This window comes from Dipodomys merriami, unplaced genomic scaffold (genome assembly GCF_024711535.1).
Source record: "Dipodomys merriami isolate MVZ:Mamm:240054 unplaced genomic scaffold, mDipMer1.0.p SCAF_32, whole genome shotgun sequence".
Taxonomy (NCBI): Eukaryota; Metazoa; Chordata; class Mammalia; order Rodentia; family Heteromyidae; genus Dipodomys; species Dipodomys merriami.
The window spans coordinates 10,667,898-10,691,150 of NW_027204715.1; the positions used below are offsets into that span (position 1 = coordinate 10,667,898).

Genomic DNA, 23,253 nt, shown 5'->3' on the forward strand with positions numbered 1-23,253 from the left:
TCATTGTGTAGTAGAGTTATGATATTAATAACGGAACCAGAGCCTGTATTTCTAATTGTGTTCTAACAGTAAAAAGGGAGGAATGCTATACAATAAGATAGTGAGGCATTATAACTATTATAATGCAAGTGATCTTTGACAACAGTACTTCATTAAGGGTAATTTTACATAAATTTTCTAGCAACTAACAGCTAGAACAATATAAGCAACATACTAATCTTGTTTAAACAAAAAAAGTACATTTAAGTTTTCTTCTTACAACTTGGGTGGATTTGCTTCAGCCTAAGATAAGTATCATGATGACATTTGCTAATTTTTAAGAAGAAAGTTATACTTATTTAAATATGAAGTAGAATGCAAAATCTTATCATTGTTGGAGAGTGGTTTTGTTTTATTTTGTTTTACATCATGTTGGATGATTTTTAGAGTAAGAAATACCCAAGCCTAGTTAAACTTCCAAAGCAAACTCCAACTTCTTGAAGACTGCTTTATTGTATCAAAACATATACTATCTTTATGCTATTCCCATTATATGGTTTTTCTCAGCACTCTCTAAAGGAAATGAGTAAAACTTTTTCACAGCTCCTCTACAATTTTAAAGAAAAAATATGATTGATATTTTAATGACTATCTTCCACTTAAGTCTTTACAAAGCATGTACAAGCGTGTGTGTGTGTGTGTGTGTGTGTGTGTGTGTGTGTGTGTGTGTGTGTGTGTGTGTGTGTGTGTGTGTGTGTGTGTGTGTGTGTGTGTGTGTGTGTGTGTGTGTGTGTGTGTGTGTGTGTGTGTGTGTGTGTGTGTGTTGCTGGGAATTAAGTCCAGGAAGTACGACTTCAGCTATGCCTCTAGCCCTAATCTTAGTTTTTTAAAGATAGAATTTGATGCTTTTTGCCCAAGCTAGCCATATGCCACAATCTTACTGTTTCCCCTTTCTGAGTAACTAGGATTATAAGCCATTGTTTTACAGGGTTTTTTTTTTTCTTACATATTAGAGAAATACTGCTATTTGCATCTGCATGGTAAAGCTGTGTAGGCCTTGACTGTAGATCATTCACATGGTTTATTGGCTACTATATTGTAAAACTGAAAATAATGCCCCCGTTCACACACACACACACACACACACACAACCTCCACATCCATGAAAGGTTTTGAATATGGAAAAATAACCACATATTCTTATATAAAGACTATCAAAAGGATATATAGTTATTATAATGTTACCTTCATGGAGAGATGGTATTTTTTTCTATATTGATGACTCTTTTTTTTTATCCTACCAACCACCGATCTGCAAACCCTCTTTAATTTGTAGTCTTATTCATGCCATTAAATATTAACAGCCCTAGCGTTTATCTCCTTAGAAGTTTGCCCAAAAAACTTATAAAATATTCATTATTTATTTAAATTCTTGTTATCTTCTCAGTGAGGAAACAGAAATGACCTTTAAAATTTTTTTACTTCACGTCCAAGAGTATTTTATAAATGAAAATGCATACATATAAAAAAGAATACTGGTAACAGCTATTTTGTGAATATGTAACTGTATTTTTCATGTCCAGAAACTTGTTGAATAGAACTCAGATATATTCTTCCAAACCCCACACAGTTCCAAGATTTCCTAACAGGAGTTTACATTTGTACCAAAATGGGCAAGAAAATGAAGGCACAGGCTCACTTTGTGTCAATGAAGGATATCACACAGTCATGAGGCACTAATGACATTCTATCAGTCACAGAAACCTAAGTGTTCAGTCTACAGTAACTTTCCTCCTGTTAACATTTGGCAAAATTCAGTCTAGATATTTAATACCTCGAAAGAAAAAGTAAATAAGAGATGTTACATTAAAATGTCAGATTACCTTAGACATAGAAGAAAGGGATAAACCAAAAAATGTGAACACAGATTTCCTACATGCCTATCTGATGGTTTCATGTCTATGTTTATCTGACAAATGCCAGCTACAAATGAAGATTTAAGAGATTTGGGATAATTGCTGACATGGTCCCTCAACACTACTTAAAATTTTAATTATAAATACAAAACTACCTTGATTTCTGCTTTGATTATTTAAAAGTGATTTTGAAAAATGTTTAAAGGAAAAAAATATATTCTACCTTCCCAATAAGAAACAGTATATATTTAACTTCAATGGCAAATAAATACACTCTAAAGCCAAGCAAGTTCCTCTCTTTTATCTATGCAGACTAAGAGAACAGAGTTCTTATTTCTTTATTGCTGATAACCACATCACTCACAGGAGACATATCAATAACTACTTTCACAATTTTAGGAGACTTTTTCCATGACACAATGTAAAAAATGAAAGTATAACTTAAGTCTGAATGGACACAAGGGATCTGTACCCGCAACACCCCTGTTGCAAACATATGACAGAAATGAGCTATTGAACAACCAAATCTGTTACATCATAACCACCCTCTATGTGATACATACTTAACACCACCATTGCTGGACTAGAGGTGGCTGTCAATGGAGCATGCCACTTTATAAGTGTGCCTGTCTATAACCACAGAAATAACATGGAAATGTTTCTGCCTATCCGGAATACTTATTTTTTTTATTTTTTCCTAGGAAATTAATTGTGATTATTTCCCAACACCTTCAACTAAAGACACTTTGATAACTGAGCTTTTTTTAACATCAAAGTCTTAAAACTGTTGCCAAGTTTTAGAAAGAAGGGTCATTGATAGAGCATGTCTTCACAATATTTTTCACTTAGTTACAATAAATTTTTACATGCTTGAAAATTAATTATAAAGAAAAAATAATGCCTACAGAAGGATCTTAGTAATCTGGTGGGTTTTTGTTTGTTTCAATTTTCTTTACAAACAACCCCATGTATTCATCTCTGACACCACAGAATGTATATATGCATATATAGAGTTCATTTCCATGCTTATTACATAAAAATAACTATCAGAAATAACCAGTCTACCAGTATCAGTTGATATATATCCAATTCACTGCAGAAGGGAAAACAAAAAAAAAATCTAATCATTAAAAGCTTACAGTTTGTATTTTTTCCTTTTTTTCCCTTTTTTTTTTCCTTTTCCTTTTTTGCTTGTCTGAGATGTTTGGTGATTCGTCTGTATTCTGTTGTAAGCTAATTCCTGGTTTAATGACCTCCCAGAAGATTTGAAAGGAAGCCTGAAGACTTCTTACTTTGCTGTGCCTCTGCCTCCTGCTCTCGTGCAAGTCCCAGTTCACTCTCAATTTGATCCAGCTCTTCCTGGTCAAGCAGTTCAAAGTCATCACCTTCTTCAGTGTCTGTGTCCTCTCCTGGGCTGAAGGCAGCGTGAGCCAGTGCCTGCTGGGTGCCTTCTAATTGGTCTTTGATAGCAGCAGACACTGCGGCTGTGATGACGTCCCCAGCCAGGTCACCCATCAAGCGATAGGCTTGGTCACTGTTCAGAGGGAGGCTGAGGCCAGCTGCTGATGGCCTCTCTTGACATGCTCTGTGACCACCATCCAACTGTTCCTTTTTTCTCTGGAGCTCAGCAGGCAAGCTGAGGCTTAACTCGTCTTCATCATTTGTTCCCATGCCATTTTCTAGGGATGGAAAATCAGAGAGATCTCGGGAGAAAACTTCTTCACCAGGCCGATCGAGATCTGTGAAATGTATAACAAAAGTTCATAGGTAAGCATCATAACAAATTAGAACCAAGAGCTATGGAAAATCTGACTTTAAGCCCACCTCACCATGCAGCCTTGGTATTCATCTCATCCCGAGTCCACTTGAATCTATTTAACCATTTATTGTGGATCTTTTTAACCATTTATTGGACCCCTCTAAGTATACAAGTCATTGGGCTTTGGTATATATACAAATCTGTACAACCATTACTGCATATTCTACAACATGTTTGTGAATTCCAAGAAGACAGTTGGTCCAATTAACAGTTGCCATCCCCTCCTTCTAACTCCTAGCTACCACTAACTTACTTCCCTCCCTGTGGATTTGCTATTTTGGACAGTTCATAGACATGGAATTATACAATATGTAGCCATTTGTGTCTGGCTTCTTTCTCTTAGCATAAAGTTTTCAAGGTTCATCCATGCTATAGGCAAGTATGTGTACCTCATTCATTTTTATAGCTAAATAATAATACATTAATAATACATACCACCTTTCAGTTATCCACTCATTTGTTGATAGTGAATATGTTTGCATGTACTTAATATTAATAAAAAGAGGTATACCATCAGAAGTGTCTGTCTGCGGAGTGTATCCCCCGGAAAGGTTGAAGGTCCCATTTTCAGTCCAGGACACTTCTGAGACATCTGTGTCAGACACAGATAACTCTTTGGCAGCAACTGTGAGGCTAATCTGTGTTAACATAAATCCCAGTGATACATTATAAACAGATGCAAGTATTGTGAATAATCCCCATTAACCCCTAAGGTAAAGACAGATGCATTTTCCTTTGAGATTATCGAGTCATCCTATAAAATAGGAGTTTATAGCTGGGTGCCAGTGGCTCACACCTATAATCTGCTATTCAGGAGGCTGAGATCAGGGGATCACAGTTCAAAGACAGCCCGGGCAGGAAAGTCTGTGAGACTCTTATCTCCAATAAACCACCAGAAAACTGGAAGTGGCGCTGTGGCTCAAGTGGTACAGCATTCAGGGACAGCACCCAGGCCCAGAGTTCAAGCCCCACAACCAACAATAACAACAACAACAACAAAAAAAAACCAGTTTATTAGAAAAAAATATATTTTGCGGTTGGGAAGGTGGTTCAGTGGTAGAGTGCTTGCCTTGCATGCATGAGGCCCTGGGTTTGATTCCTCAGCACCACATAAACAGAAAAAGCCGGAAGTGGCGCTGTGGCTCAAGTGGTAGAGTGCTAGCCTTGAGCTGAAGATCTGAGGGACAGTGCCCAGGCCCAGGGTTCAGGCCCCACAACCAACAACAACAACAAAAATTACATTTTGCTTCAGGTAAAAAAATAACCATGCAGAAACAAACTAAACTAAACAAACAGAACATACCTTAGGACAAAGAGCTGAAAAATCAAGTTCACTATCATCTTTGTGACTTTTATCTTTATCTGCTTCTGTTGAGGAAAAAAATGGAAGTTTTCACTTTCCTGGCAAGCTTGAACAAAGTATACGTATTTTACGATAAATTCTTACTCAATTTCCCTATACTCTCCAATACCTCCCTATAATTAAGTGCATTCAAGAAGCTTCACGTATGTGCAAAATAGGTGATGGTCTACATTTAACCATCATTCCTGGGAACTTGCTAGCTGTGCAGTCTCAGGTTCCACTAAGCCAGAAATTTTGTAAGACCACATTTATGCTTTCATAAGCCTGTCAGGGAATTCTGCTGCATCCTCTAGATGACATACCGGGTCATAGGTCAAGTTAACAGGTAAAAAATGATCACTTTTTCTACGTGTTTCCCTTTCCTTCCCACTATTTCACTCCTGACTTACAGGGCTCCCATGTGTGATCTCTACCTTTGGCAATGTTTATCTTTAGCTGTCCCATCCAAAATAAAATAAATCATGAATAGCAAAATATGAAGTGGTTGAAACCTTTTCTCCCTCCCTTGACTATTTTGATTGAAAAGTCAATTTATTAGTGTTTTTTAGAAAAAAATACAATCCCAAGTTGGAAAGGCTAGATATATTAGATTGGGGTGGGGGGGAGAAGGGTATTCTTTAAAGTATTTAGCAAAAGACAAAATCCACCCTGAAATCCTTTTAACAATGATCTCATAATAAACAGCCTGCCAATGTCTAATCCATAGAAACTAAAATTCACACATTACATACCAGATCTTTCACGTTTCTTCTGATTAATATATTCTCCAATTCCAAAGTCTAGTTTCAACAGAACTGACTTGATTTTGCTGTATATTTTTTGTCCAATGTCATTACATTTAAACAGGGGACACAAAAATGCAAACAGTACTGGAATACAAGAAGAGAGTACAGGTGAAATACCCTTTGTTTCCAAATGCTTACATCCTAATAGCTCACAAAATATGATTTTCTAAACCATGGGGAAAAAAAAGGTTTTTCTTAAGATGCCTCTATGAAAAAGTGCTTAATTTCTACTCTTCCTTTGTAATAAAAACATGTTTTACTACTACTACACACACTCATGCCCATTGTTTTTAGACCTGTAATTAGATCAGCTTTTTCCCTCTATACTTCTACCCTAAAACTTATAGAAAGGTGATAGTGCATACTGTCTAGGTGACTGTCCTGAATTAAACTCTCACCATTGTTTGTTCAATACCATTTTACTGTGGGAAAATCACTATCAGCCTCTCATCAGAAATACTGGAATAATATTATTGCTTGGAGTAAATGTGACCACCTGAAAATGCTTGCTCGTAATTCTCCTTTCTCAGCACTTTCTTCTTCCCCATCTTTTAGACAGTGCAGATCAGGAAGCTATCTCTTTTTTTTTCTTTTTAGCAATTCTGGGTCTAGAACCCAGGACCCTGTACATGCTGAGCAAGCGTTCTACTGCTGAGCTCTATCCACACCCCACAAGCTAATACCGGATATAGGTTCTACTGGGAAGCTTGATTTGAGCTCCAAGCATTTGTCATTTGTGTTATGCATAAGAAGTACAAAAAAATGAATGTCACCTAGCAATATTGTATTCTGTAGAATTTGTTTCTTTATTACTGTTAGAAATGTGCCCTACTATCTTTTAATATAGGAGTTGCAAACTCAAGTTTCTTCTGAGACAAAATGTGAATTTGAGAAGCCAGGGTAAAAAAAAAAAAGGAAATAAAAGTTAGCCAACGAGATAGAGTATGAGCGTATGTGCCCCATCATAGGTGATAGTGCTAGATCTTCGTAGTTTTTTGGGAACAAGAGAAAAATCTATACATCTTGGTAGAATATCTGAGTTATAATTGACACATAGTACACGAAGTGTAGATTTTGCTAGAGCTTGACTTATCCACCCTGCTAGAAACTAGCAGCACAGGTGAGAGCAAACAAATCTCAGGTCCCCAAAAGTGCTCTCACATTCCTTTGAACTGCTGCCTCCACCTGGTTCATCCCAGCCAACAGCTGACATGACTGTCATAAAGACTACTTTGACTTTTCTAGTATTATATATAAATAGACTCCTAGAGCATAGACTTTTGTCTGGCTTCTCTCACTCAGACTAGTTATTTTAAAATCTATAGTGTTGCAAATCAATTGTAGTAGTAATTATTATATAAATATACCACAGTTCATTTGCTCTCATTAGTTAAGATCATGTGCGTTACATTTTACTTTGGGCCACGGAAAAATCTGCTGTGAACATTTCTTTTTTTTTTTTCCTTCCCATACTCCCTCCATGCTGTGAACATTTCTACATAAAGAATTTTATTCAAAGTGTGCTTCCATACTTAGCTGTGGGACGGCTAGGCATATAATAAAAACTGCCATTCTGAACTGGGTACCAGTGGCTCACTAGGCTGTAATCCTAGCTACTCAGGAAACTGAGATCTGAGGATCACAGATTGAAGCCACCTCTGTCAGGAAAGTCCATGAGACTCATCTCCAATTAACCACCAGAAAATCAGAAATAGAGCTGTGGCTCAAAGTGATAGGGCTATAGCCTTGAGCAAAACAGCTCAGGAACAGCACCCAGGCCCTGAGTTCAAGCCCATGACCAACAAAACAACAAACTGCCATCCTGTTTTCCAAAATGACTTTACATTGGTACCTTATCCATCAACATTATGAAAGAATTTTGCCTGCTCCATATTCTTCCTAGTACTTGGTATGATCAATATTTTTTTATTTTAGCCATAATGGTAGAAGTCAATGATATATTATTATATATGATATATTATTCTCATAGAACCACAGTATATGTCTAAAAGAAAAAGTGCTAGTATACTTGTAGAGAATGGGATATATAGTTTATTTATTTTTTGGTCGGTTGTGGGGCTTGAACTCAGGACCTGGGCACTGTCCCCAAGCTCTTTTGCTCAAGGCTAACACTCTATCACTTTGAACCACAGTGTCACTTCTGGTTTTTGAATGGTTAATTGGAGATAAGAGTCTCAAGGGATTTTTCTGTCTGAGCTGACTTTGAACCGTGAGCCTCAGATCTCAGCTTCCTGAGTAGCTAGGAGCCTACAGGCACGAGCCACTGTTACCCTACTATTTAAATTTTTGTTGGCATAATTTAACATAACAAATTTACTTATCCTTCCCTTTTCAACCTTTTTTCTAATTTCAAAATAAAAAGATATCTCTAGGAAAGAAATTTTGTGCATCAAGATGTTAAAAGAATGAGATTATTTTATAACACAGAAACTCATTTGTTCCTTTCCAAACTATAGTAGGTATACTAATGCCACACATATCATCCAAGTGAGCAAAAAAAAAATGTCCTTTGATACTTACACAATAGATAGCTGAGTATAACCCCAGGAATATAACTTCCCAAGATTGTAAAAAACGTACACACACTGCATACCAGGAGACAAAACTGGAAGTAACAGAAATGATACAGACCAGTTATGCACAACATGAGGAAATCCGAGAGCACACATTTACTCACACTCAATTACTTTCCTACATATAATCATTCTTTCAAGCCACACGCTTTGCACTGAGGACATTTATTAAGTCTTAATTCACCTTAACACTTAGTAATAAGCATTTGGAGGGCAGAAGAGCTTGTTTCTGACACCAAGAGAAATGACTTCCCGTACCATGCCTGTGACTTTTGTTGCTGGGCAGAAGACTACTCTCCTCATTGAATAAAAACAATGCAGCCAGATCAGCTAATCTGAAATTTCGAACCATGGTAAGTCCACTAAAATTCATAAGCACAGCAAAACAGAAATCAGAGGCATCTATACCACTCATAATTTGCACAGCTGGTAAGTTCTGGCATAAATCTGGGGTCACTATAATCCTCCTCCCTAACTATACTCAGTCACTTCCAGGTCACCTAGAAACCAATGCAAAGGAAATACCTCCAGTGAAGTGTGATTATTATTTTTTGTTTTGGTCGGTCGTGGGGCTTGAACTCTGGGCTTGGCACTGTTCCTGTGCTCTTCAGCTCCAGGCAAGTGCTCTACCGCTTGAGCCACAGCACCACTTCTGGTTTTCTAGTTATTTATTGGAGATAAGAGTCTCCTGCCCGGGCTGGCTTTGAACCATGATCCTCAGATCTCAGCCTCCTGAGTAGCTAGGATTACAGGTGTGAGCCACCGGCGCCAGGCTTGTGATTATTTTTCTTTTGTCTAGTTTCTTTAAATTCCTTGGTTGTCTTAAGACATTTTAAAACAGCCTACAGTAAAGTCTCCTGATTTCCATTCCGAAGCTCAACCCAGAAGAGCCTCTCCTAGGAGTCTTCACATGAGCTCACACCCAGTCTGACTCTCCTGTCCTTTCTCACCTTTAAATGGAGGGGTGGAAAACTGCAAAGTGACCAAAGAAATTTCACTAAGGGGCTTACACAATAACTGATTCCGAGGAAGAACAAGATTATAATATTTCAGGCTTGCTTTTATATTTCATTGGCACAGGGTTAATAAATTAACTCACTGAAAGAATGAATGAATTTATGGAGCTAAAGTTCTTACAGAAATAGCAAGTCCTTTGGAATCTTAGAACTGAAATGAAAAAGGAGGAAAAGGCCACAGAAATCAAAAGAATAAACAGTTTGAATGAATAGTTCATAAAAGCAGGATTGCAACCAGAATTTTATTTTGCAAAGGATTTTTTATAATCATCTAGATTTGTTAGTTTCAGCCTCGTCAGCTAATGTATCTGAACACATTCATCAATGCAGAAGTGTCAAGTTTAGAATCTCCCCCAAAATACATTGAATCACTTCAGTGATTAAGAGGTGTCAAAAATCTGTCTCCCCCCTCCCTCCACTAACACATGGACTTGACATCTGTCAAGATTAAAAATGAGGGCTGGGAAGGTGGCTCAGTGGTAGAGCGCTTGCCTTGCATGCATGAGGCCCTGGGTTCAATTCCTCAGCACCACATAAGCAAAAAGAAAAAAGCTGAAAGTGGCGCTGTGGCTTAAGTGGTAGAGTGCTTTCTTTGAGCTGAAGAGCTGAGGGACAGTGCCCAGGCCCAGAGTTCACGCCCCACAACCAGACCCGCCCCCCCAAAAAAAAGATTAAAAATGACCTTGAGTTGCTTTTGCCTGTAGGCCTAGCTACTTGGGAGGAAGAGATCAGAAGGGTCTCTTCAATGCCAGCCTAGGGAGGGAAAAGATCCTGTCTCAACAAGCAATCCAGGCATGGTGTGCTTCTCGGTAAGCCTAGTACGTGCGGTGCTCAGGTAGGAGGACTGTGATCTGAGGATGGCCACAGCAAAAATCATGAAACCTTATCTGAAAAAATAACTAAAACAGAAAGGGCTGGGGATGTGACTCAAGTATTAGGGTGCTTGCTTAGTGAGTGCAAGTCCCCAGGTTCATCAAGTTATAAGTACAATGGCAGGGATCTCAGATGTGGATATTTCCAGCTCTTGGTTCCAACCAGATGGAGATTTACATTTATAGGCAGCAGTGGAATGGACACGGTCTTCTTTGCACCCAAATCATCAGGCATGCTGGGCTGAGGTGGAGAGGCTCCTGCACGTGAAGGGCAAGCGAGTGCACGCCTCCATGCATCCCACGCCTGTCTCTTGAGACTTTCATCTTGATTGGGAATGCAGGATTGCCATCAATGTTTTTGCCAGCAGTTGAATTGTTTTATTTTGCTTTGTTTTAGATTTTGTAGTCCAGGCTGAGCTCAAATTCACAATGCTCCTGCCTCAGCTTCCTGAGTGCTGGCACCTATAGGTGGTGAATTTTCTGAAATAAATCATGCCAGAATCTCCACTTTTTAGACTGAAAGTGGGATTGTTACCTCTGAAAGCAGAATCAGAGGGCTATGTATTTATTTACCTCCTTCCGACTTCAAACCTTACTAAATATAATAACTGACATTTTTAATCAGATATTTTTCTTCCTTTTTAGTCTGGCTGATAAAGCCAATCATCATTCATTCTAATTAATAAGCTAACTCAGTTTGCATAAAATCTAAAACCAATACAATTCCAAAACACGAGGCAACAGACTACTGCTCACTTGTTAAGGTCTTTGTTGAGAATAACTTTCATAGCATACATTCCTACTACATTCAGAATTGGAGAACCTTTCCAAGCCAAAAGAGGTTAGAGTTCATTTGTTCTCAAGTATACTCTGCATTTTAAAACACACTCTCTCCATTGGAAAACTTACCTTGCCAGGGCTCTGCTGTTTAAAAAGAGACATTTCTTGAAGAAATAGGCTGAAATTCATCCATGATTCTGCAATACAGTGGCTGAGTCTGGGTCTTTCATCTGGTTTGGAATTGATAACTTCCCAGCTAAATAGAGAAAAAGAAAACAAAATATAACTTGAACCTTAGAAGATTCATTCAGATCATCCTCTACTGTTGGTCTCACTTTGTAAAAGCTCTGTGGATTCAGAGTTGAACCAGTAAGATACATAACTCAAGAATCTCCGATGCCTGTCTTCTTTTCTGTATGGTGAATTTGATTGCTTATCTTTGGGAGTGGGGGGAAGGGTGAAAAAGACCAGCAGTGGAGCTCACTGGACACTGATGAAAGTGAACTATAACAACTCTTGGATGGCGATGGGAGGGAGGGACTGCGAGAGGGAGGGAACAGAAGATACTCTTTGAAAGGAAATTACTCATTACCTGACTCATGTAATTGTAATCCCTCTGTACATCACCTCTGTAATAACAATGAAGTAAATTTTAAAAAATCTCAGGTGCCAACAGATACAAGTAGCTACACAATGAAATATCTGATTACAACGCAACAGGAAAACACTGGGCCAAAGTCAGGGTTGGAGCTTCCGGGTATCTTCTCTGAAGAAGTCATTTTTGAGCTCAAGTCTGGAATGGATTAGCAGTTCACCCTAAGCATGAAAGACTTGGGATGAAAAAAGCTAACAGTGCTACCCTATTAGTCCCATGTGGAGCCAGCACAGTGAACTAGAAGAACAATTACAAGGCTCAGGGACGAGGATAGCTTTGTAGGACTTTAAAAAAAAAAAAAAAAAAAAAAAAACTTTTTAAACTGGAGGGATTTTTTTTGAAAATTCAAGCATTAAATCAAAATAACTATTCAACCACTTACTTTCAATATAATATACATAGCAGTTGCTTGTCAAACTCAATGTCATCTCCCGCTACCCCTTATTTTTCTCAAGTATCTTTTCCCAGCCATCACCTGGAATGTGTGGAGGGCGATGCAATGTCAGGCAAGGTACTTTTTTCCCTGCCCTCACTTTTCCAGGAGAACCCCAGCAAGCTAAAAACTAGAAACAGTCGCTCCAGGAAGAAGACATATGCAGATGCAGGCCATTCCCTCAACTGACAACAACATCAAGCATAAATGATACCAAGCTGAAATTCTGCTTTTACAATCCTAGCTCATAAAAATACCCCAATTCAGCCAGCTACCAGCAGCTCACAGTAATCCTAGCGACTTAGAATGTTGGGATCTGAGGAGCACAGCTCAGAGCCACTTTGAGCAAGAAGGTCTGTGAGTCTCTTATCTCCAATACTGGAAGTGGCACTGTGACTTAAAGTTAGCCTTGAGTTCACGTGTGTGTGTGTGTGTGTGTGTGTGTGTGTGTGTGTGTGTGTGTGTGTGTGTGTGTGTGTGTGTGTGTGTGTGTGTGTGTGTGTGTGTGTGTGTGTGTGTGTGTGTGTGTGTGTGTGTGTGTGTGTGTGTGTGTGTGTGTGTGTGTGTGTGTGTGTTTTGTTCTATTTCATAATGCCCTAAATTGGAACAGAGCCTATTCTGATGCTAAATGAGCTCTGTAGAGATAATAATAACTAAAAGATTTGTAGAGAGCACAGTTTAATAACAAAGCTTTCTTTCACATTTAAGAGTTTTACCTATTTTCTACAGTGGACCTCAGAGTTGGATATTGTCCATTACTTTATTCATTTATTTAATACAAGGTGACCAAAGTTTCCCCTTGTGTCCTGCGTTATGATAAATATGCCAAGCATTACTTGAAAAGCTTGAATAGCTGTACCACTACCCTCTAGCTGCCTCTCTAGATATTACAAGTTGCTAGGAAGAAGAAACCAAAGAATAACTTGTGATTATTTTTCATAAAAAGCACTTATGTTAAATTTCTTCCCTTTGGAACAAACTCATATAACCAAGTTCGATGTGTGCCTATAATCCTAGCTCCTGATAGAGTGAGGCCGGGGGTGTGATGGCCACTCTTGTACTCCCAGCCACTTGGGAAGCAGAGATTGTGAAAATTATTGTTTGAGGCCAACTAGGCTAAAAAAAGTTAGTGAAACCTCATCTCAACCAATAAGCTGAGTGTTGTGGGACACACTTGTTATCCCTGATACATGAGGTATAAAGAGGGGATCAACATCCAAGACTGACCCAGGATACAAACTTGAGATTCCACTTAAAAAGTAACTACAGTAGAAAGGACTGAGGACTTGGCTAAAGTACTACAGTGCCTGCCTAGCAAACACTAGGGCCTGTGTTCAAACTCCAGCTATGGGATAGGTTTTTTAAAATAGTAAGCTCCATTGTTACATTTATACTAATATAATAACCAATAGTTCTCATTGATACATAAGCATAAATAAGAAATGCCGTATGTACTACTTGAACATATCTAACCAAGTAAGTTCTGGAGAGTAATCAATATTTGGGGTAAGAGTAAATGTGCTAAGGGAAATTTAGTAGGATTGATTGATTTTCAGTACTGAGGACTGAAACCAGGACCCTGCACTTATACTAGGCAAGTAATCGTGTGAGCTATGCCCCCAGCCCTGAGAACCTATGATTTAAAAAGAAATCCTGTGTTCCAAGATGAAGAATGGATATCACTCTACAACTTCAAATGAGACACATACCCAAAAGACTTGCTCTCTGGGGGTCTGAATGAAAGTTGAAATTTGCCCAGTAGTCATTTCAGAATAAGTACTATAGGAACACACATTCCTATAGCCTACAGCATAGACTGTGCGTCTAACCTACCTTACTATCACTGCAGTTCAATTTGGATACCAGACACTGACATAATTTTGGAATTGAATATGACCCTTGATGATCACTTTTCAGGGACTGTTATTTTATGGCTGAAGATCATGAAACCCACCCTAGTTTTCTCAGCTAGCTTGGGACAGATCATTCCTGATTTCCAATACAGTTCTATTCACATTGAACCACGTGTCTTCATCAGATGAATACCGTCAGCAGTATTCTTTTTTTTTTTATTATTTTTTATTTATTTTTTTATTGTGAACATACTGTACAGAGGGGTTACAATTACATGGGCAAGAAAATGAGTACATTTCTTATCAAGCATTGCAGCCTCCTCCTTTGTTTACCCTTCACATCCCTTCCCAGCCTCCCCCCTGCCCCCCCACCCAATCCTCCCCTCCCTGCCCCCCCCACCCAAGTTGTAAAGTTCATTTTCGACATGACAACTTGTACTTCTCATTGTTGCAACAGGTCCACCTGTATCTTTAAATGAGTTGTTTTTCCCCTTCTCCTCCACAAGTTATACCAACATCAAATATAGTGAAAGCAGGGGTTATACTGAGGGGGAGGGACATATAAAGCAACAAAGAAATAATCTTATAAATGCGTTAGAAACAAATGCATGAAAGAAAAAAAACATTTACATACATATCTAAGGGTTCATTTTCCTAGCATCACATTATCTGACCTTTTCTGCTTAACTCATACATATACTAGATATTGCAAATAAGGGAAACCATGGGAAACCTATGTTTCTTTGGGCTTGGCTTACTTCACTTAATATAATTTTTTCCAAGTCTTTCCATTTTCTAACAAATGAGGCAATGTCATTCTTTCTGATGGAGGCATAGAATGCCATTGTGTATATATACCGCATTTTCTTGATCCATTCATCTACTGAGGGGCATCTGGGTTGGTTCTATATCTTAGCTATGGTAAATAATGCTGCAATAAACATAGTTGTGCTGGTAGTTTTAGTGTGGTCTTGTTTGTAAACATTTGGGTAAATGCCCAAAAGTGGGATTGCTGGGTCATAGGGGAGCTCTATGTGAAGTCTTTTGAGGAACCTCCATACTAGACACTATGTTGTTGTTAGAATGGGGAACACGCCACGTCCTTCCTGCCCCTGGCTGGAGTGAGGAGGATGAGCCGTGATTCACCAGTGCCGTCGTGGCATCATGTGAGGCCTTTCCAGGAACACAGAGCACGTCATGGGCAGAATCTAAAAACTCAGCGGAAACTAAGCCCCAGGCCTGGTGCTTGGTAGATGTGTAATACAAGTGACGTGTGCACAGACTTGCTCCATAACGAAACTCTAGGTTTTCCTAGACAGAACCGGAGAAAGGATAACCTGTGAATACTGGACAAGGTTTGGACAACAGATCTTTTCCGTGGTGTGTGGCTGTCTTCCCACCAGGCTTGGCACAAAGAGTAACACAACGTAAGGCCCAACTAACAAAGATGGGAAATAGACCTTGCCTTTCAGAACAGTTCTTTTTTCTCCTTCTTTTCTTTTTGTTGGTCCTGGGCTTGGACTCAGGGCCTGGGCACGCCTTTGCTCAAGGCTAGTGCTCCACCACTTTGAGCCACACCTCCGCTTCCCATTTTCTGGTGGTTAACTGGGGATAAGAGTCTCACAGATTTTCCTGCCTGGGATAACTTTGAACCAAGATCTTCAGATCTCAACCTTCTAAGTAGCTAGCCAAGCATGAGCCACTGGCATCCAGTGTTTTAACCAGTTCTTAACCAAAGAGTAAAAGTTTGACTGAAGGTCATCTATAAAGGAAAAAAAAAATGTTACCAATGGCTTTATTCCTGCGATTTCCTTCTTTGTTTCAGAGGGAATGTGCGGTTTCAGAGTTCATGGGGAATAAGGCCCCTTCGGTTCATCCCTCCCTGCATCCTTCCTCTCCACTGTCTTTGCTAGCCAGTGCCCCTGCTCGGCACTCAGGCACAGCTGGTGACCAGCATGTCCACCTTGCTGTGACCACCAGCATCGCAGTGCAGCAGCCCAAGTGGCTCCCTGGGAGAGGTCACTGAGTCGCAGACCCCGGCAAGGCCAGGCCAGTTTCCACATGGCCTCTGACCCTGAGTCTACAGGCACAGATGCTTCCCACACAAGCTCTAGTGAATGCTGCTTGGTTACCTTCCCTCTTAAGAAGTCAATCAGGCGCGCTTGAGAAAGGGCATTCTGCAGTCAAGGTAAGTAATTATTTACCAAAGAATGCTATGCCACGACAGAGTTCCTTCTGGGCAGCTGACGAATGGCTGGCCTCCCCGTGGGCAACTCTTGGGGAATACAAAGCAGCGAGGGGACCTTGCCATCTGCAGGGAGTCGCCCTGGCTCTTGGGGGAGAATTTCAAATCAGAATTCTTTCTGCCTCCATATCCATGTTAGAATACACCGACTTATGCACATGGGGTGCGGACTCCCATGTGAGGCCTCTGTGGAGTCCCTAGCGCTGGGAATGCGACACCCCCGGCTACTGCTGCGGCAGTGCCTGAGCCTCGGTCGGGAGAGTCTGTTAGACATGCCAGGGTGACGCGCAGACATCTCCCTCATTCACAAGAGACCCAGATTACTGAGGCATCCGTTCTTAGCCAAATCACTATCAGAAACACCTGGGAGTCAGGTGCCAGTTGCTCATGCCTATAATTCTAATTGCTCAAGAAGCTGACATCTGAGGATCCTAGTTCAAAGTCAGCTCAGAAGGCAAACCCACCACCAAAAAGCCCTAAGTGGAAGTCTGACTCAAGTGGTAGAGAACCAGCCTTGAGCAAAAAGGCCAAGTGTAGCTATTAGGCCCTGAGTTCAAGCCCTAGGACTGGCACAAGAAAAAAAAAAGGAAGAAAGAAATATCTGACAGAAGGCTACACGGGATTCCTATTTCATGAGTAAAGAAGAGGGAGATTTCTGTTTCTGGACAAGACAGTATGTGAGGGACATGATTTACCTTCCCACCTGAAACAAACCATAAAAAGAAAAATACAAGGTGGGCGCCGGTGGCTCACGCCTGTCATCCTAGCTACTCAGGAAGCTGAAATCTGAGGATCATGGTTCAAAGCCAGCCTGGGCAGGAAAGTCTGTGAGATTCTTATCTTCAATAAGCCACCAAAAAACTAGAAGTAGTGCTGTGGCTCAAGTGGTAGAGTGCTATCCTTGAGCTAAAGAGCTGAGAGACAGCGCCCAGGCCCAGAGTTCAGGCCCCACGACCAACAACAAGAACAACAACAACAAAAAAGATAATTATTTCCAAGGCCTTGGTCTTTAGACAAAGGAAGACAGTGCCCCACCACCAGGAAATCAAGGAAGGAGTCGGGATTGCCCCGCTTGCTGCCTTGAGGGTTGACAGGCCTCAGAGCTAGCCTGCTGCCTCCTGAGTTAAGGACACCAAACTGCCTGGGCTGCCGACCCAAGTGCGGGAAAGGAGAGTGCTACAAAGAGGGAGTGCCAGGAGCACAGGACAGTACCAGCCTGGGGCTTGTGGCTCACGCCTGTAATCTTAGCTACTTAGGACACACTGCGATCTGAGGATGGCGGTTCAAAGCCAGCCCAAGCAGAAAAGTCTATGGGGCTTGTCTCCAATAAACTACTCAGAAAAAAAAAAAAATGATGCTGGGGCTCAAGTGGTAGAGCACTGGCCATGAGCACAAAGAGGCTCGGGGACAACACCCAGGCCCTGAGTTCTAGCCCCAGGACAAAAATCTCAAAAAGGGAAAAGAAAGTACTGGACATTTAACCAGGGTGTGCCTGGAGCCCTCAGTTGAAGACCTCAGTTGAAGGGCACACGTGTGTGAGAAACGAGGCCAGAAAAGAGACATTAGGAAGGATGAGAAGGGCCAGTGTTGGTTGCTAGTAACGATTCCTGGTCCTGCTAACTAGACTAGAAAAAACTCAAAATCCATAGACACTGGCAGAGTTCTCAAAAAGATTTTGCCTCAACACCAGATATTAACAGTAAACTAGACATGCCTGGTCTTGGGTCACAAGTCCTCAAAGCAGGCCTCCAATGGGTCAAACTGATTTGAAGTTGCTCAAATCAGGAAAACAGAGAGGCAGGCTTTGTTAGAATCCCAAACAACTCAGTCAAACTGGGATCTGAATGATTTTACATATATATCTTTATGTGTATATTCTAAGTTATCATGTATCTTTTTTCCCCTTCAAAACTAGAGTTAACAAAAGCTATGTCTAAATAATGTAAGATTGATATAGTTCTGTGTAGTTTAATGGCTACACAGACAGAATGTCATTTCAGCATGCAATACCTAGTAATATCCAGTAGGGGGTTCTGTGAGACTAAGAAATGCAACACTCCTTAAAAATAGATGTCATTCAGAGAGGACATGTGATTGGCCCTGGAGCTCTCCAGTCACTGAGCGCTAGGAAAGGTGGCACTCAAACAAATGAATCTTGGTATAGGAATAGCAGTGTCCTTGGTGTCTGTCACTTCGCCTCTGTTCATGTAAATAAATAGACACCAACAGCAGGCTATCCGACCATTACTGGCGCTAAAGACTTAGTGATGACTAGGGCGCAACTCCCAGCCTACATATGTCCCTTAAGTGATCACACACATGCGCACGCGCGCACACACACACACAGACACACACACACACAGACACACACACACAGACACACAGACACACACACACACACACACACACACACACACACAGAGCACATATGGAAGTCCCATATTAAAAACAACTTTGAATTGGATCTAAAGCTATTGGAGAAGAAGTAATTTGAATACTAAGCTAAGGGCTAGATACAGGAGCAGACCTGTTAAAGATAAGATCTCTTCATGGTTGCACCTTGTATAACATTAAAAATGCAGTTTTTAGTCAGGTGCCAATGGCTCCATGCTTGTAATCTTAGCTACTCAGGAGGTTAGGATTTGAGGATCATGATTCAAAGCCATGCCCAGGCAGAAAAGTCCTTGAGACTCAGCTCCAATTACCCAGAAAAAAAAACCAGAAGGGGTATCTCAAATGGTAGAGTTTCAGCCTTACAAGGGTGGGAAGCCTTGAGCTGAAGTTCTAGGACCCACACTAAAGATAAAAATTGTTGTAACTTGTCACCTAGCAACCATGACCAACAGCTGCCGCTGCCCTCACACCTATAAATACCCTTTGGCCTGGACACCTTCTGTTCTCAGCAAGTGACTAAGAGTCTTATGCTGTCCACGGATGGAAGCATCTCTTGATGCTAAGACCTGCCGAATTTTTCTTAGAAAGGTCAGTCAATCTCTGATTCCAACTCTTCACATTTCTTAATGTAGTATGCTCGAATATTTAAGAAAAAAATCTGTGGAGACTTAATCTGTTCCTCTGTGAGTGAATACATGTAGACAGAGAAACAAAAGAACAGGGCTATATTTCTCTTCACAAACCCTCACAGAATTTGAGCTATGACAAAGCAAATAAGATGTGTCAACTGGAGGATTAAATAAGCAAACACCAGATTAAAACATTACATAGCACTCAACTTGAGGTTTTCACTTTCTCAGACCAATTAGCCACCCAGCACCACCCTCCCCTTAAGACCAGGGACAGGCAGGCGCCAGTGGCGTGTCTGCAGTCTGCCCGGGAAGCAGGGCCCCACCTGCCCTGGGCAACCCAACGGTTCTATCTGAGGCTCTTTCTTATAGCAGGTCTGATGCTTGCTTTGTGAGACTGTCTCTTTCCCCCTTTTATCTCAAACTAAACATTGCCACTACCCAGGGGAATGTCACCAGCTCTTCAATTCACCTGTCATTCCGAAACACAGACGGTAGCCCACTACATTACAGGTAATATTCGAGCTTTGTTTTTTGTGTTTTATTAGGGCTTGAACTCATGGCCTGGGCACCGTCCCTCAGCTTCTCGCTCAAGGCCGGCACTCTCTCACTTGGGCCACAGCCCTACTTCTTCTGTCTTGGGTTGTTAATTGGAGATGAGAGTTTCATCATCTTTCCTATGCTACTGTGATGCTCAAATCTCAACCCACTAAGTAGCTTGAATTACAGGTGGGAACTACCAATACCTGGCTAGTGGTATAGTTTTGAATTCCTGAGAACTAGATCCTAGTTAAAGTTGTTTTTGGCATTTTCACTGGGTTAATTTATAATAGCTAGATTTTCGAAAGGGCACAAACAGTGTAGATTCCATCACTAACATAGAACAAGTACATACTGGAGATGTAGAAGACAAAGCACGCCTCATCTGTGCATGCCGCATTTCTACTCTATCCTGAAGGGCGATGCTATCAGACACACTAAACATTCCTCAAGTCAAACAAAGTTAGTGTGTGGAAGATGCTGGTCTATTTGGAAGCCATAATTTCCCATCAATAATAATTCAGGATTTATGGCAGCTAGATTCAAAAGTAAATGTCCTTTCCCTCTTCCCTGCTTTTTCTTTGGCCTGCCTTTTTCTTTACATGAAACCTGTGACAATACAAAAAAAGGGGGGGAATTTTTTTTTTTTTTGGTCCGGTAGTGGGGCCTGAGCTCTGGGCCTGGGTGCTTTCCCTCAGCTCTTCAGCTCAAGGCTAGCGCTCTATCACTTGAACCACAGCGCCACTTCCGGCTTTTTTCTTTTTGCTTATGTGGGGCTGAGGAATCGAACCCAAGGCCTCGAGCATGCAAGGCAAGCGCTCTACCACTGAGCTACCTTCCCAGCCCCAGGGGGGGAGTTTTTTTTTTATAGTACAAAAGAATAGAAATTAACTACTCAGGAGGCTAAGAGCTAAGGATCGAGGATTATAGTTTGAAGCCATCCCAGGCAGAAAAGTCCATGAGACTCTAACCTCCCATCAATTAGCAAAAAGTGAAATGTGGAGGTGTGACTCAGCCTTGAGCAAAAAAACAAAACAAAAACAAAAACAACAACAAGGAACAGCACCTAGACCTTGAGTTCAAGGCACAATACGGCACCAGAAGAAGAAAAAAAGAGTAATTAACAATATGGTTCCTAATTCTGCTCTTTGGAGATTACATCCATTGCACTGGGTCCAATTATATACAACCTACAGAGACTGAATTACTGAGTGTTTCCAACGTTCTTTATTAAGAAGACCAATTCAAATTTAGTCTGTTTGGAGAATCCTTTGTCAGTCTTTGAGATAAAAGGCGGGGAGGGGTGGGGGGGCGGGGAATATAAGTAGGATAAAACAGGATTGGCCATCACACATGGACATAGCAGGATGCTGGGCTATTTAATCTTTGAAGCATACGTCTGTTATTTCTCTTCATACATACATCAGTGGTTAAGTGACATCACCAGAGGCGTTCGAAGGAACAGAATCACAGGAAAGGGATCAAGGGACCACACCCTGACCAGCCACAGAGTCTCCTTGCGATGTCCCAGTGATGTCTGTGCCTGCCATGGGCCCTACCAAAAGCAGATTTGGGTAATCCGCCACTTGGGAATTAATGTATTAATGTAGAATCACACAGTGCACTACTCAATAGCAGCATGCAGGAAGTTGAGCTGGGATTATCTGGGGGGCACGTTCAAAGGGGAGGATGGTGGGAGCTTATGTTCCCCAAGTGCTGTCAGGAACCTGGAGATCATTTCTAATGAGGTGAGGGGGTGTGATAAACTGCTGAGCCACACTGCAGGGGTCACACAGCACAGGGAGTCAAGCATGGCCTCCCACCCCCCCCAACCCTTTCCCTCCCGACCCCACCCCTCTCCTGCAGGGGCACTGTTTACTAGACTTACTTTCTGATGCCTCTTTATTTGCTACACCAGCAAAACAACATGCATAAACACATAGAGATAATAAGTAATTATTGCACTTTCTGCTTATACTCTGTACTTTGGTTACTTTAACTAGATAAAACCATCATCAGGAATATAAACAAGGGCTGGGAAGGTGGCTCAGTGGTAGAGCGCTTGCCTTGCATGCATGAGGCCCTGGGTTTGATTCCTCAGCACCACATAAGCAAAAAGAAAAAAGCCGCAAGTGGTGCTGTGGCTCAAGTGGTAGAGCGCTAGCCTTGAGCTGAAGGGCTGGGTGACAGTGCCCAGGCCCAGAGTTCAGGCCCCACGACTGGACCCCCCCCCCAAAAAAAAAGAATATAAACAAGTGCTGGCAGGGATATGGGGGGGAAATGAACCCTATTAAACCATTGGTGGGAACGTAAACTAGTGCAACCACTATGGAAAGGCAGTCTAGAGATTCCTCAAAAACTCTAAACATAGAACTGCCCTATGATCCAGAAATAACCCTCATCATCATTTATACAAAAGACTACAAGTCAGGATACTGTAAAGGCACCTGAACACTCATATTCACTGCTGTGCTTTTCACCATAGCCAAGTTATGGAACCAGCCCAGATGCAATTCAATGGATAAATGGATCAAGCAAAATATATACACACATACATACACACATACATATACATACATCATATACACATACACAATGGAATTTTACTAACCCATTAGAAAGAAGGCTAATAATATATCATTCAGATGGACTTGGAAAATATTAAGTGAAACAGTTCAGGCTCAAAAACAAAAGGCACATATTCTCTTTTATATGTAGAAGTTAGATTCAAATTAAAAACATATACAGGGCCATATGACTGTATACACAAAAAATAGACTAAGAGGATTCCAACGGTGTAGATCCTTTGAACAACTAATTTACAGTTCAACAAAATGAATAAAAGAAAGCTGAAAAACATTTTGTCAGACATGTGTTAAAGTCAAGGGGAGAGGGGGCAGATGAGTGGAGAGTAGAAAGGTGGGCACATACTGTCGTAATATTCAATGTACGCATGTGAAAATGGAACGGGGTAACTTGAGGGACTGGGTGGTGTTAGGAGAGATGGGAGAGAAGGAAGGAAGGGTGATAATGGTCAGGATGCACTGTACTCACAAACTGACATGTTGAATTGGACCCCTTAGTACAATTACTTAGAGACCATTTAAAAAATAAAGATCCTCTAGTAAAATCAAGTACAACTGATCTACCTCAATCATTTACTTTTCCTGAGTGAGAAACATCTAGAACCACATGACTAGAACTACTAGAGAATAGCCCTTGACATCCATGGCAAGACTTGCTTGCATCTGGCCAGCAGAATGATCATGTGGTACCACACATATTATACCTGGCACTCCACAGTGCTAGGTGAGACTCACCAAGGTTGTGAGTCTTCAGACTGTGGACACAGCCAAAAGGAAGCCAGTGGGCCAGTTGGT

General features: G+C 40.9%; 1 protein-coding gene across 2 annotated transcripts in view; it reads right to left on the bottom strand.

The window, feature by feature from the left end:
* Nucleotides 1-1,440: 1,440 nt before the first annotated feature.
* Retreg1 (reticulophagy regulator 1) overlaps nt 1,441-23,253 on the bottom strand; it is a 115,124-nt gene continuing 93,311 nt past the window's right edge. For both annotated transcript variants that reach the window (XM_070042208.1, XM_070042209.1), the window contains 6 exons: nt 11,254-11,380; nt 8,404-8,488; nt 5,809-5,946; nt 5,018-5,082; nt 4,226-4,352; nt 1,441-3,634 (listed from right to left, as the gene is read on the bottom strand). In XM_070042208.1, coding sequence (XP_069898309.1) covers nt 3,141-3,634; nt 4,226-4,352; nt 5,018-5,082; nt 5,809-5,946; nt 8,404-8,488; nt 11,254-11,380 — 1,036 coding nt within the window. In that variant the 3' untranslated portion in view covers nt 1,441-3,140. The remainder of the gene's footprint in view (nt 3,635-4,225; nt 4,353-5,017; nt 5,083-5,808; nt 5,947-8,403; nt 8,489-11,253; nt 11,381-23,253) is intronic.